This window comes from Typopeltis vanoorti, chromosome 12, assembly GCF_054136105.1.
Source record: "Typopeltis vanoorti isolate ZY-2024b chromosome 12, IOZ_Tvanoo_1.0, whole genome shotgun sequence".
Classification (NCBI taxonomy): domain Eukaryota; kingdom Metazoa; phylum Arthropoda; class Arachnida; order Uropygi; family Thelyphonidae; genus Typopeltis; species Typopeltis vanoorti.
Window position 1 is genome coordinate 83,735,008 of NC_143560.1, and position 16,452 is coordinate 83,751,459.

A 16,452-nucleotide genomic window follows, 5' to 3' on the forward strand; every position below is an offset into this window, starting at 1 on the left:
GGAGGTATAAAGTGACTACTGCCATGTTTTTTCTCCAATTTCTGTTCTCCTGCCACTCACCACCACCCCTTTTCTTCCTATATGCAGTGCAGGTGATGTCGTTTCTTGGCATGCCAACACTACTGAACTAGGTAGCCAGTATCTCTTCCATTTCAGGATCTAGGAGTAAAGCATCTGTTGGAGAGTTTCCAATCAGCTGGCAAATCTGCTTACTCTGCCAGGTTATGCCTTGAAGGAGTTCAAGTAGAGCAGTGTGCAGGGAACACAGTCCAAGGACACACTTGGACTGAAGTGGACACTACATGTTTGGGAGTTATGGCACAGCTTTATCATCCTAGATCAGTGGTTCTCAAACTTTTTGAAGTCAGGGCGCATTTAAAATCCTACAAATAATTGTAGGCGCACTATATACAAATTTCTGAGAAATATGTTATAATAATTAAGTCCAATATTACAGAAAAAAAATAAAATGAAACATACCTTAAGTTTATTCATTCTTGTGTTTATGAGAAACATGAGCCTGATGTGTTCTAGCGATTGCTTCAATGTTTGGGCATATATTTGAAAGGCAAACTCTCATTTCCTCATCAATACATTAAAGAGTTCCTCTCTTTTTACACTTAATTGTGGTGAGGGTACAAAATCCTAATTCACATAAATATGATGTTGAAAATTGTAGTAAAATGTTCAAAGCTTTTTTAGATATTGACACACATTCTTCTTTTATAGAAATTCAAAAGGGTTCAAGAAACAATTCCTTATGTTTAATCATCAATCCACGATCAGTGGATATAGCTGCGTTCTTCTTCTTCTGTTAATGTTAAACCAAAATCACTTGAAGTTTCCATAAATGGGTTTCTAATCCAATCGTATTGTTCAGTGTTAAGTGATGGAAAATAACAACTCAATTTTTCTTCTAAACTTGTTAAATGTTCAACTATTATTGGAAGTGTTTCATTTATGCAAGTGTTACTTACCAATGGAAACATTTCCAAATTACCTTCAACAGCTTTTCTTTTCCAAATCTGTAGTTTTCTCTGAAACGCTTTCATTTTGTCAGTAGATGCGAGAATATTTTCTTCTTTCCCTTGCATGCTAGTATTCAAAATATTGAGCTGCTGAAATATATTGGCCAAATACTGTAACCTGGCAATCCAAAATTCGCACCGAAGGAGGTTACAAAAATGTAATTGTTTCATCTCTTCAAAAAACGCAAGAAGTTCTTGTCGTAGCTTGTGTACATGGGTAAGTACTTTCCCCTTGACAGCCACCTCACCTCAGTGTGTAAAAGCAGCCGTCTGTGTTGTGAATCCATATCGATACAAAGCTTTTCGGATAAACGCAATTTGACAGGTCTAGTTTTAATAAAGTTTACCATCTGAACAACTTGATCTAAAACTTCTCTTAATTTTTCTCCCAATGTTTTTGCCATCAAGGCCTCCCTATGAAGAAAGCAGTGAGTTAAGATAACATTCTCATTTTGTTTTTTTACAAAAGATGTAAGGCCCTTAACACAGCCTACCATGGAAGGGGCTCCATCTGTACAAATGCCTACACATGACTTCCATGTTAATTGCCATTTATCAAGATAGCTATTCAAAATGTTAAAAACGTCCTCACCTTTTGTGGACACACTTAATTCTTTGCAAAAAAGAAACTGATTTACTATTTGATCTTCATTAATAAAATGGACGAATGCTAAGAGTTGAGCCTTGTTGGTAATGTCTGTTGACTCATCAACTTGCAATGCAAAATTTGAATACTGAAGTTTATTACTGCATACATTTTTCTCACTATCAGAAGACATTTCTATAATACACCTGTGAACTGTATTGTTGGACAGGGGAATCTTGCTTATTTTCATTGTTGCTTCATTTCCTAGCATTGTCATGACCATTTTTTTGCATGCAGGCAAAATAAGTGACTCACATAAAGTATGATCTTTCATATTTTTTGCTATCAGTTCTGAGACTTGATAAGAAGCGATTTGAACTTTATCAGAAACAGTCATTATACTTTTAAAAGAATTTGCCGCTTTTGTTTGCTGTTCAGACAATCTCTTGAAAAAACTTACAGATTTATCTTGTAAATTAGAGTGTATAGTTTTAAAATGTTTACTCAATTTACTAGGAAGCAATGATTCATTTGCCATTTAACATCCACATACTAAACACAGCTGCAAAGGATGATCTTCATTTCCGGTCCAAGTGAAACCAAAGCTTAAATAACTTTCATTATATTTGTGAGTAGGCCGCGATTTTGCTTTCTTACTTGCACTTAACTTTTGCTCACTTCCAGAATCTGATTCTTCAATATCATGCTTCTTTTTGAGAAATCTATCCATTTTATTTGGGTGTATTTATCTGAAAATAAGTAATATACACAACAAGAATAAACCATATTCCTGTTCTCTTTGCAAGAAAAACCGCTGTTAATTAACATAATAATGATGTGGTTGACAAAAAGAGCGGTATATCCGTAATGAAAAGGTATAATAGAGTAACTATATTGATTTTTATATCTGGACAGATATTTCTCTGGAATACCACAGGGCGCACCCGGAAATCTTCTAGGGCGCACCCTTTGAGAACCTAGATGCATGTCCCTGCTCTAAGTTTCCAGCATCAACTCCACGATGAAAGATAGACATAAACCATTAGTGTCACTGAAGATGTAAAAAATCTCCCATAAAAAATATGATAAATTCAACAAAAGTAACGTAAAAAGTAATATATATACTCTCCTCCATAATTATACCAAATTTTATTCCAATAATTATGGAGACCTTTGAAGAAAAAGCCTTAGCCTCTGCCTCATGAAAATCAACCATATGGTTTTGCTACGTTGATGATGTGTTCGCTTTTTGCCCACATGGCTCTGAAACACTCCTCTCCTTCTTAACACACTTAAACAACCAACACCCCAGAATCAAGTTCACCCTGGAAAAAGAGGAAAACAACAGCCTCCCTTTCCTAGACACACTAGTCACCCGCCAGCCTGATGGAACCTTGGTTTTCTCAGTTTATAGAAAACCCACCCATACAGGCAGATACATTCACCAACAACCCCCCCCCACTTTACAACAATATGGAGTGGTGAAAACACTATACAACAGGGCTACACTAATCTGTTCTAATGACATGGCCCTGAACACTGAACTAAATCACATCTTCAACACTTTCTTAGCCAATGGCTATCCCCCCCCCCCCAAAAAAATCCAAAATATTAAAACCTACAAACCACAGCCCCTCCCCCCTCCACAACAAGGATTACTCTAAATCCATAACCATTCCCTACATCCGAGGCACCTCGGAAAAAATTACCAAAATCTTAAAAAAACATGACCTGACCTCCTGTTACAGGCCATACAGAAAAGTGGCATCCCTTATCCGCTCCACTAAAGACCAACCACTTCCCCTATACCTACTTGGTGTACACCAGGTCCCTTGGCTGTAAACTGTCTTACTTTGGCCAAACAGGCAGGACAGCGGAATATCAGAATTTCTGAACATAAGGACTACATCCGTTTTCACAAGTACAGCCATTCTGGTCTTGCAGACCATACTCTGGATACACGCCACAGAATACGGTGGAAGAAATCTACAGTAATACACTGTAACAAATACAAATTCGAAAGACTATTTATGGAATTAGCCTCAGCCCTAAGAAACTCTCCAAACCTGAACAAATTTGGATGTATGCGACTGCCCAAAATTTGGGAGGCTTACATCAGCAGACCTTCAGCCCAACAGCAAAGAACACCAACTTAGCCCACTAGAGGGCACCATCAGGACTTTTAGGAGAACAATAGCTTCATCTCTTCATTCTCAGTTACTGTGTTGTAGTGCCTACATGCACATGCCTTTTTTTGTAAGTTCCTTTGAAGATGGCAATGTGACGTTGCCTAAATATCAGAAATATTTATTAAAGTGTAATTTAGTTTATATTTGTATTTATGTTGTTCAATTCCTTAAGTGATTTAATAATGCATAACCAACATATAAGCCTGTCTACGAGAATTTATTCCAATAAATAACACTTCCACATTCATTTCACCAACATCCAAGGCATCAATACATTAATGATACACACACCACCACTTACAGACATCAAAACCTGATCTACTATTGCTAACAACCCCAAATGGCATTCATAACTACAGCCCACATTAACTATCCCAGCCATATCTTGCATGATGCATTCTACAAAAACAGACAAATGCGTGATCTTGTCAAATCAGATATTCCATGCCAACCTGGAATCCCCGTTTTTCGATCTGTTCTGGCTCAAGACTTCCCTACCTCAATTTATAGCCTCATCTTTACGATCCCAGTAATTTTGATAACTATGCCACCTGACTACTTATTGCTAAAAGTTGATTTCATAAAATATAATACCCAAACTGCAAAATTGTCCTCCTAGATGACTTTAATGTCTATAACACTGGCTGTCTTCTCACTTCACAGGATCAAGCTAGAAGGGAAGACTTCATTTACCAACAGTCATGATCTATCTTAAATTGTTAACCTACCAACCAGAATACCAGAAAATCATCCTAATTTTTCTAACGCACTCTCGACCTTTTCTTAACCAGCTCTCTTGAAATACAGTGTAATGCTCTCCTGATGCCAAACCTATGACCATGATCTTCTTATCCAAGTCTCCTTTTTATTCTTCTCCAATTTACTCTCAGGCTCATACCTCATGGAACTACAATGGCATCACGTGGCATAATCTCTACAATTTTTATGCCTCTTTTTTCATGGTTAGATTATTGTTATTGCTCACCTGATCATAACATCTACACTGAACTAATAATCAAATTAATCCTCAATGAAATAAAGACCTTCATTCCCCACTCCACTGTCAACCTGCAACCCTCAGCCAAGCTCTGGTTCTCTGAAAAATGTGCCTCTTCAGTTCATGATAAAAATACAGCATACATTCAATGGCTTAAAAACTCAAAATTTATCAAAAACTTCAGCTTCTCATTTAGTTTATACTACAGCCTGAGACAGATGTAAAAAAAGTTTTCTACAATTCTAAAGTATTTTGCATAAGAATGAAATGTAACAATAAGCTTGCCTCCTGCTCAACTAGCAGATGAGCCTTCTGGACCCTTGTTTAAGACTATTGAGCATAACTTTTGTTCTTAAGTGTTTCCACCTCTCTCTCTCTCACATCTTGAGTACCACGGTAACCTCACCCAAGGATAACGTAGAACTCTTTGCATCAGTCGTTTCCTCCAACTCTTGTTTAGATATCCAAGGCGAATCACTTTCTGCACTACCAAAAACTACCTATTATATGTCTCCTCCGATATTTTCCAGAAGGACCTCAGAAAAATCCTGTTTAATTTTGATACTAATAAGGTTTCAATGTAATTTCAATGTAAGTTTAATACATTCCATCTTCTAGTAGAAGAAGAAAAAAATTATATGAATTTTGAACAAATTGACCTGGAAGAGAAATTCAAGGAACAATCTTTCATACTTGTACTTGCTGCATTATAAAAGTATGAAAGATTGTTTCTTGAACCAGCCTCAGCTCTGAAAAATTTCCCAAACCTCAACAAATTTGGGTGCATGAGACTGACCCAAATTTGGAAAGCCTACATTCTAAGATCATCAGCCCAATGGCCAAGACAACTCAATTTAGTCTGCTATGGGAAACTTTCATGACCCTGGGACCGACTTCAGTTGCCTTTCTCCAGCCTCATTTGCTTAGTGTGTGTGCTGCATGCACATATCATTGTTTTGTGATCCCTGAAGATGGCAATGTAACATTGCTGAAATATAGGAAGGCATTGATTAAAGTTTTTAATTAATATTCTAGTATATGTTGTCATTTCCTGAAAAAATTAAAAGCTATGTATAACCAACGTATAAGTTTATCTACAAGAATTATAGCTTGTATTTAAAAAGGGAGAGAAAAGTCAGTCATCAACCTATCATCCCACTGTTCTCACCACAGTACTCTCAAAACTGATGGAGAAGGTTATCAACAACAACCTTCTTCGCTACTTCCCATTTAAGTGCCATCTCTTATCTAGGAGATTGACTACCATGATTTGACTGATGGTTAACTATGGGTGTTACAACATGTGGTGATGACCCTATCTCTTCCACATATCTTCACCACTTAGAGACCCACCAATTGATTAGCAATCACTAATATGGATTCTGCCTCATTCTACAGCAGACCTCTTGCTAACCTTCAAACATGTGGAAAGGCTTATGTGTTCATCACACATGTTGAATTGGTGAGATGCTTTGGATACCCCTTTGGGTAACCAAAGCATCTCACCAATTCAACAATGTGCAGGGGTATCCATGCTTTGGATACCCCTGCACACAGGATCAATTGGAAAAAAACAAAAGTACTGCACAGAAGCTTCTACAAGTTAGAGAGGTTGTTCCTGGAATCAACAGAAGCCTTAAAACATACCCCAAACCTCAACAAGTATGGCTGTATAAATCTACCAAAGATTTGGGAGACAGTCATCCTAAAATCAAATTAATTTTTTTTTTTTCAAAACTTTGGACTACTATTTTTCAAAACTTTCAAAGACTACTAATTGGACTAGTATTTTTCAAAATTTCGGACTACTATTTTTTTTTTAAAAATTTTAATTTTAGTTTTTTTATTTTATTTTATTTTTTTTGTTTAACTTAGATGGTGCCTAATTAGGACTTTAGTCTTGTGTTGCACGCTGCAATTACTTACACTAGTCCCACTGTTACACCAGATTGTGGTTGTCTCGCTGTTGTAATAAACTTTGTTTGTGTGCTCTGAAGATGCTGGATATTATACCAGCAAAATATTAGCTTTTAAGTTAATAAATAGTTATTTTCTTATCAATCTGTGTTTACATCAATACCAAAACCTTACCAACCTTATCCGCCTCTGAACACAGATTTGGAGAAACCCATATGGTTGTTCTTGACATTTCAAAGGTATTTAATCCTGGTTGGCATCAGGGCCTTCTGAACAAGAACAAGCTACTTTCCTATGGTCTCCCTCCTGTCCTTTGTGAGTGGATTGCCAGTTTTCCCCTCTGAACATTCACTGCATGTCATGATGAATGGCTTCCTCTCATCACATTTCTTTTATCAATTCTAGAGTACATCAGGGTTCTGTACTCTCACCCACGTGCTTTTTCCTTTACATCAATGAGGACCTTCTTTCTCTCTAGTTATGCTGTGCCAGAACATGAGTAATTAATAAGCAGTATATATAAGTCTACAATCTATGTATAGAAATATAAGATCAATGATAGATCACTTATGTATAAGAGGAAGATTACTGAGTGAAAGTTCAGAGCACACCAACACTAATGGAGAAAATCTCCAGAGAGGATGCTATTCATTGGTGACACATCGTGAATGACGTGGGAGGAAAGTTGGCTACTTGACTAAGTCTTTGATTGAAAACCACTCATAAATGTTCCTTACATCTTAGATGAGATTCAAACCAGCACACTTATAGCATATGACATTCTTCAAACTGCACTAACAAGAATTAGAAGCACATCAGTAGACTTATAATTATCTGTAAGATCATATAGATAATTAAAAGTTTTATATGGATAAAACATATTATAGTATATATCCACTAATTCCATATGTTCATAAACAATGTAGCATTTCAGATATTTCTAAATAACTCTACTTGATGAAGAATGTATATACATTTCATCACATTAAACTTCTGTTTAGTCTCATTTAAATGGAATTTTAAGTGTGTGTGCATGTGTGTGGAGCCTGATTTCAATTATTATAATGTTCAGTTTACAAACCCTTAGGAAAAAGAAAACCAGGACATCCTCTAAAGAGATTCAATGATGACTTCTAAGGCTGGAACAGGCCACTCTAGGCCTAAATGTTTGAAAAGCATGATGATGATGATATATATTCAGTACGCACACACATACACACAAAAATGCAAATTATTCAAAAACACAAACCTGACAGCAGAGGCCATTTCTTCAGCAGCTTCCTTTTTATTGCCCAAAAGAAAATTGAGATCTATACCTGAACAGAAAAAGCTTCCACTACTATTTATTAACAAAGCCCTGCAGTTGGGATCCTTCTTGGCAGAATAAAGTGCCTCTCTTATTTCTTTCATAGCCTAGTAATGAATTTTAATGAAGAATGTGAGTATAAAATAAAAAATTGCAAACTAAATAAAGAACTGATAATTTCATAAAAGATTTAACTAACCATATCATCATCACCAACAACAACAACAGTGTCGTAAAAGAAACTACTATACTACTACTAATTAGTCATCATCAGGGTCTAACAGGCACTTAAGTGCCCATGACCTTTCAAGTATGTTTAGATTTGATAACCATAATTTGAGGATAAGTGGTTAGCCTTATGTGCCTATAAAGTATTCTTTGTCTATAAATTGAATGTGTGTATACTCCTACTGGCTGGTTTGTCTGGTTGCAGAACGAAAAACCAGAGTTCCTTGGAAGAAAACTTTGTCACCTTTGTATGAAGCAGGATAACTCACCTCCAGAAGAAAAGTCCTGATAAAGGTTCTTTGTGTCCCAGATTGGATTCGAACTAGGTCTTTCCAACCAAAGGGTTTTATCTATACTGATTGAGGTACGAAGACTCTCACTATCAATTAGTCACTTATGTTAATTCTTCTATGAACAGTTAAAAGTGAAGTGTTTTTAAATTTAAAAATACTTCTATATAATTTTAAGAATGTTTGCTAAAGTAGCAGAGATGTGAAGTTATGATCGATTAGTTCAAAAGAACAATTTTTAATTAAAAATGAACTAAACACACACACACAAATCTAACAATTCAGTATTGCTAGTGTAGGCTGCCACTAAGCTTATAGCACTCACTAGCCACTTATGGGGTTTCTTTTGTTCTTTGTGTTATTTAAAGTTTTAGTCTTAAGCGATCTGTTAATTATTTTATTATTACAAGAGACCTCTAGACTTAGGAGATCATCAAGTGAGCCACACATCACCTGTTATATCTTCTTTGTAATTCATCTGCACTCTGCACTTCTCCCTCCCCGCTCTGAAAAAAAACATGCCATTCCACAATCTTGCACCACTCGATGAAAAAATCCAGCTCTCCTATCTATAAAATGACAAATTCCACCTACTGGTATCTGTGTGACCCTTTCAGAAGTGTGTAAGTTTCTACCATATCATTCCCCCCACCCCTAATGTTTGCTAGTGCCTATAGTCCACAATTTCTCAATCTGTCCTTATACTCTATATTCTACATCCCTAACACTATCTTTAACACTTTCTATTTATCCTCTCTACTTGATCTGCATAACCTCAGAAATCAGGAGACTAGATCCACACAACAGTCCAGATGAGGTAATATAAAAAGCCATGTAAAAGGCAAAATCACTTCCTTATTCTTACGTGTCAATGTTTGTTTCAGCATTGTAATTATCATCTGGGCTGTATTTGCAATCTTTGGCTTCTGAACTTCAAATTCTTATCTAGTAAAGCTCCAGGATTCATAGCCTGATCAGTTTCTTCTAGCATAATCTCCCCAATCCCGCTCAAATATTATATGCCATTGGATATCTCATCGTGACTTTGTATATATTGCAAATTTATTTGTTCCTTTTTTGTTCTTTAATTTTAGTTCTTGAAATTCTTAATAAACATAAGTGACTAATTATTTATTTTTTAAATCCACAGTACACTTGATTCATTATCTTCTTAATTATTGGTTCCATTCATGTCTCGTTTTTACTGAATATATATTTTCACACTCACATATTTGCTCTTCAATACTAAACATTTTTCAAATTATACATTTTCATTTCAATCAAGTCCAGCACCAAACATTGTCATAACTACTACATTCAAAAAATAAATTAGTCTGAACAAAGGAACAAAACCATTACAATAAAAGCTTTGCTATTTTTTTTCTGTTAATTTCATATCAAGTTTTTTTTTAATATCTTCATTTTAATATGTACAGATCAGCCATTAATGCCAGGGCTATTCCTAATTTTCCTCAGAATTGTCAGTTTTTTTTTTTTTTTTCTTGCCCTATCTGGAATCAAGGCTAAAGAAACTAAAGCTATCAGGCCAGCAACATACTGCTGTTTACTGCATGTATTCTTCAGTCAGTCTGCCTATTTTGTAGAAAAGGCAGACTTAATCAGGTTTATAGAGAGGAGAAAAGAAAAAGAAAAAAAAAAAACTACCTTCCTATGAGATCAGCTACCTTCACATAAATCATTGTTAAAAGGATTTTTTACATCCTAAACAGATTCAAGGATGCAAGGAATCCTTCTAACAGCTATATAAGTGAAGGCTAATCACACAGTATGCTAACAGCATGCTATATTGGTGACTGATATCTGCTGCCTCCAGTCTTTAAAACAGTTTAAAAGTTCTAACCCAACTCAGGATATTCATATATAAAAACTGGTTTGAATACTTAAATTGAACTTGCCGAGAAATTATATTCTTGATTAATCCTTTATCGAAATGTAAGCAAAGTTTGCAAGTGAAGTATCTTCATGACTAGGCTACCTGTATATAGAGGCTACAATGACTGGTCAAAAGTAGAGCCTGCCAAATATGGTAAAAAAAATATGCATAAATTAATGAGTTGTTTGAAACTATTCTAAGTGTAAATAATGAAGCAGCTATAGACTAAATGAAAATCAAGACAGCTCATTTTTAACATGCTACACATGATCAGAAGGGGCAGGAGTTAAGCAGGGCTGAAAAAAGAAAGAAGCAGGTGATCTGAAAGAATAATCAAGACCAGCCGAACAAACAAGAAAAACAAGTTATGTAGAAAATTATGTACGGAGACTCAATAATCAGGAGAGAATTTAACGAAAGTATGACAAAATTGTGTTTCCCAGGAGCAAAAATTCACGATATTAATCACATCAATCAGATACAAAAAGGTAAGTCGAAGGAAATGATTGTCTTGGTTGGTACCAGTTTGAGAGGCAAGAAGTATTCGATGAGGGAGGATGTGAAGGAGTTGTTAGAAGAGGCAAAACTGAAGAGTGAGAAGGCAAAGATTGTAAGTCTCCTAATATGCTATAATAGAGGCGAACTGAGGAGGAGGGCACCGATAGCCAGTGAGTCTATATGTAGATTGTGCAAAAGGAATGATATAGAATTTGTGGATCTGTGGTCTCTGTTTGACAGAAAGAAAGATTTGTACAATGAAGATAGACTACATCTGAATGTTTTGGTGTTAAGTGTATGGAGAGAGCTTTGCTCATTGAACATGCTAATGTGTGAATTCAGGGAAACTTATGCAATTAGGGGTGGAAACAAGTAAGTGTGTGTGAAGGCACCCATGAAGCGAGTGAGCATGAGAATGATCAAGTGAGAAATCTACTCTCTCAAGCAAAAATATTGAATAGGGTAGTCAATTCAGAAAGTAAAGGTGGGTGGAGGAATAAAGGGATGTTGCTGTTTCTATATACTAATGCCAGAAGTATCAGGAACAAGAAGGAGAAGTTTTTGGTTAGTGCAACCTCGCCAAAAGTTATAGGCATTAGTGAGACTTGGTTAACAGCAGATGATGTAGTTACAGGAATTGAATGTGAAGGTTTAGTATTTTCAGGAAAGATAGGATGGGAGGAGAAGTACTGCTGATGATAGTAGATGGATTGCAACCAAAAAGAACAGGAGACAAGCTGGAGTGTGGGTTCATTTGAAGCAATCTGATGTGAGATTAAGACCAATAAGACAAATATACAGTTGGTTGTTGCTATATGCCAGGCAGTTCCACAGATGAACTGGAAGACATGCATGAGGGACTTCAACTATGGAGATTCTATATCTCTGAAAGAAAGAAAGATAGGATGGGAGGAGAAGTACTGCTGATGATAGTAGATGGATTGCAACCAAAAAGAACAGGAGACAAGCTGGAGTGTGGCTATTCATTTGAAGCAATCAAAATATAAAACTTCTTAACTTCCATAGGACTATGCACTGTTTCCTTATTTAGCATATATTGTTCCATTCATTCTCACTGTTTAACTGGGAATAAATATTCTTACTTTAGGCAATATAATTTTTATTACAAGAAACACAAATTCCTTACTAGATCAAAACAATTTCTTTTACTACTTTGTAAACACTGCCTCAAAGTAGAGCCTCTTCATTAAAGTCACTTTATCTTCAGATTTCACCAATTCCATCAATTGTTCCAATAAAATAATTAATATTGCTGGTGTCCTTGAGACATAAGATATAACTTTTGATTTTATGTCTCTTCGAACGCTGAAATAGAACATGTAACCACCATCTCCTTTTATTTACTATTCACTTGTTGACAGTCTCAACTCATCTAGTTCTAGGAGTCACTTTGCTATGATTCCTTTTTCAGAATCCTCTATTAATATATTCTGACCATCAAGTTTTCTTAAAAACTTTCTAAAATTCTCTGTCTGCATTCTCAAACTTCCATTCTCTCTTTCTCCTCTTGTTTTTCTTCATTACCCAGGTTCCAAACTCTCTCTGTCAGCTGTCAATCACCCATCAATCTCCTTAGTGAGAATGCACTCTTATTCCCTAAGGTAACAAACACTCAAGAAGCTAGTAATGGCTAACACGTCATAATTAGCAAAATTAAATGTGAATTACAATAAAGAACATTGAAAATATTACAACTATCTGATATCTGCTAAGTACATCAATTTTAAATACTCTGCATTTTATTGTAACATAAATATCCATTTCTTATTGGGCACATCATAAGTGCTGATTATATGTGGTTCAAAATCAAAACTAATCAACTACTAACATTGAGAAACAATTGTAAAAAGATTAATAATGGTAAATTCTGATCATTTTTACACAAGTATTGATTTCTTCTCCCATGGAGAAGAAATAAATACTTGTGTAAATAATCAATATTCATCCAGCCAATTTCAACTCAGAGTTATCCATTAATATAAATGAGCCAAGTTGGACAATCTTTATGATTTCAATTCTTTATTTCCTCAGAGAGATTATTTCTGGTCTTCTGATCCAAATATTCAGTAAATATTTGGTTTAGTGAATATTCAGAAACAATACTTATGTATGAATGGAAACATTTATATGTTTCATTCCATTTTAAATTCTCATTCTTATCAAAGCCCCCCCCCCCCCATCTAAGATTTCATATTGCTAAAATCTCCATCCTCCTCCATTAAATTATACCCCATGAAGAACTAATTTTGAAATGACCAAAAGCAAACTTGTGAACTTTTTTCCTCCCCATGCTCACTGTGTCTTCATATATCCAAACTCTCAATCATTTTATGTACCTTTGAATTTTCACCAGAATTCTGTCAATCTTGTCCAATATGGATACCAACAACATCACCTGATGGCTTCTTTGATTCTTATCATGCTCCAGAGTTGATTCTAACCTGGATAGCATTTTCAAACCTTTCTACAGCACTGCTATTTACCCTGGTTGGACATTCAACTATATCCAGCCTATTCTTAAAAAGGATGACAACTTTTTACCATTAAATTATCTTATTGCTCTACTTCAATCTTTCTAAAGTAATAGAGAAAGTCACTGAGAAAACCTTACAATACTCAGTAATCATTCAACTAATAAATTAACACCAATATGGAGGATTATGCAAACATTGTGATTCATGGGCTTTTGTGGAAATAGGATATTTCAGAAGTTAGTGTTTCAGTATTAAACCACAAACAAAGATATCAAACAGAAACTATGTTTTTAATTTGACTAGTTTCATGAAATATTTTGTTTCACTTCATCAAGAAATAACATGAATAAACTAAAAATCTAAAAAACTAGAAAGCAGGTAATAACAGTTAACATCTCTAATGAAAAATACAATAGCCCCCCATTATCTGCAGGATATATGTTCCAAGATCTCCAGTGGACACGTGAAACCACGGATAGCCAAACCCTATGCATACCATATTTTTTCCTGTACATACATACCTATGATAAAGTTTAGTAGGCTATTACTGACCTTCTGACAATATGTCAGAAGGAGGATCATCGAGCCATGATGATTCTGATGGTTGGATGTCAGAAGTAGATAATGTCGATGGTTGGAGATCCTCGATACTTGCATGTTTTTTTGCAAAACTTTCTGGAAGAATATTGTAATTGGAAGTTGTCTCTTTCTTTTTAACTCATCAAAATGTTGCTGCAGAGGTTGTAATCCTCTGGTGATCATATGGGTGACTTTAATGCTACGTTCCACCTGAGGATCGTATTCCATAATTTTGTCCTTTAATGTCTGTGCAGCAATTCGAAACACTTTGGCAAAATTTCAGTAATATCCACATTGCTGATTCTGCTTCAGTTTCTTCTTCTTCTTCTTCCATCTTCCTCTGTAGATGACTCAGCAAGTTCTTCCAATTCCTTATTTGTTAACACTTCTCAATGGCCTTCAATATGCTCTTCCACTACTTCATCAAGCATGTTGGCAAATTGTTCTCTAGCAACTTGTCTTGGTCTTTAATGATTTTCATTACTTCTCCATTGATCTCCAGGAAAACCTTTAAAATTATTCACAACTTTACTCCATAAGTTTGGCACATCCAACTTGCCAGCATCACTACTCCTGCACTTTGGGATCATTATTAAGTAAAATAAGGGTAACTTCAACACAAACACTGTGATACTGTGACAGTCAAACTGATAACCGCGAGGCAGCTACTAAGTGACTAACAGGATAGTAGCATATACAGTACAGCATGGATACACTGCACAAAGGGATGATTCACATCCTGGGTTGGACAGCATGAGATTTAATCATGCTACTCAGAAGGGTGCACAATTTAAAACTTATGAATTGTTATTGCTGGAATTTTACATTTAATATTTTTAATTTATAATTCTCAACATTCTTAAAGTGTTCTGATCAGCATCTCGCCAGTTCTGTCAGCTTGTCCTATGTAGTGGAGACTATGTGATATGAGATAATTGTGGTTTTTAAAGTAGCAGACGTGGAGGCTTCTGGTGATGGAGGATTTTGTTGATTGGGTAGAAGCCAACTTTTTTTTTTTTTTTTGCTATTTTATCTGTGATTGACTGTATATAGGGGAGAATCACTGCTGCTTTACATTCTTGGTTTATTTGTTCTGATTGTTTTGGAGGCCGAAATATAATTTTTTGACTAATGTTCTGTTGTAGCCATTTTTTGGAAGGAAAGAATTAAGATACAGTAGCTCTTGGTTTCTCTTATCTATGTTGATTGAAATTCTGTATACTATCATGTAAGGATCGGATGTTGCCTATTTTTTGTGCTGGGCAGCAATGAGAAGTTGTGTGTAGGCAAAGTCCAGTGTTAAAGTGTGATTTGTTCTGATATCTCAACTAGTATATCCAAAACTGGTAAAGGCCTATTTCTTTCTAATTCAATTGGGAATTTAATTTGAGGATGAATGTTGTTCAGGAAGATGACAAAATCTTCTGATTGGGTAATAGAACCAGGCCAGATGATAAAAAAAATCATCAACATATTTTCATCAAATTTTTGTTTGTATTCCTTGATGTTGGGGGGATATTTTTTCAAACTTCATGAATAGATCAGATAACATAGGAGATATGGGAGAACCCAATGCTGGTCCTCTCTATTTGATATCTTTGTTTGTGGTTTAATACCAAAAAAAAAAAAAAAAAATTAGTTCTAAAATGTTATATCTCCATAGAAGCTTATGCAATGTGATGCTTGCATAATCCTCCATATTGGTGATAATTTATTAGGTGAATGATTACTGGGTATTGCAGTTTAATACTGAAAAAGATAGTTCTAAAATATGTAAGTATCAATCAAATGGGAATTTTCCTGCTTACGAACACATGCCTTTAGACAAAGTGTTATTATTACAAGGAAACCTCGCTTAACATGATTAATTAATCCATCAATTAATGCACACTAATTGAAATCATGTTAATTGAATGCAATAAACAATAGGAATAATTATAATTCATCCATCAGTTAGCATAAATTTGGAAAAAAAATTACAGTATAAGCTATATTAGAGGATAAAATCATCAAAGATAATAAAAATCAATTGCTTAGATATATATTTAATGTCTAAACATTTATTATTATTATTATTATTATTCCTGATACCTCCAAGGAGTCCAAAGACTCATCGTGGGAGGACACAACTGTCTCAACCACTGCACAGAACCTCTACTACGAATCATCTCCATCAACGCCATCTACAGCCCAATAGTAAATTGCGTGTGTTCTGAAGGGCCGATTTGTCTGTATGCGGGATGAAAAACCCGAGTTTCCGCAAAGAAAAAACCCTGCTACCTCCATATGAGATCAGCTAACTTGATTGAGCTACTTTTTTACTAAAAAATTAAGTAAAGATGTCTGAATAGTGCTCGACTTCGTCATCTTGTCATGCAATTTGCAATAGCTGGCGATCACTTTATCAAGATTTTGGCAGACTTTGAAGCTTCGTTCCATATCAGA

The 16,452-nt window shown here is 35.3% G+C and overlaps 1 protein-coding gene across 6 annotated transcripts in view; it reads right to left on the bottom strand.

Annotated features, from left to right (window-relative positions):
- The window catches only part of LOC150100946 (uncharacterized), a 322,775-nt gene that overhangs the window by 157,051 nt on the left and 149,272 nt on the right, over nt 1-16,452 (bottom strand). For all 6 annotated transcript variants that reach the window (XM_090402231.1, XM_090402232.1, XM_090402228.1 and 3 more), the window contains one exon: nt 7,967-8,130. In XM_090402231.1, the coding sequence (XP_090258357.1) occupies nt 7,967-8,130 (164 nt within the window). The remainder of the gene's footprint in view (nt 1-7,966; nt 8,131-16,452) is intronic.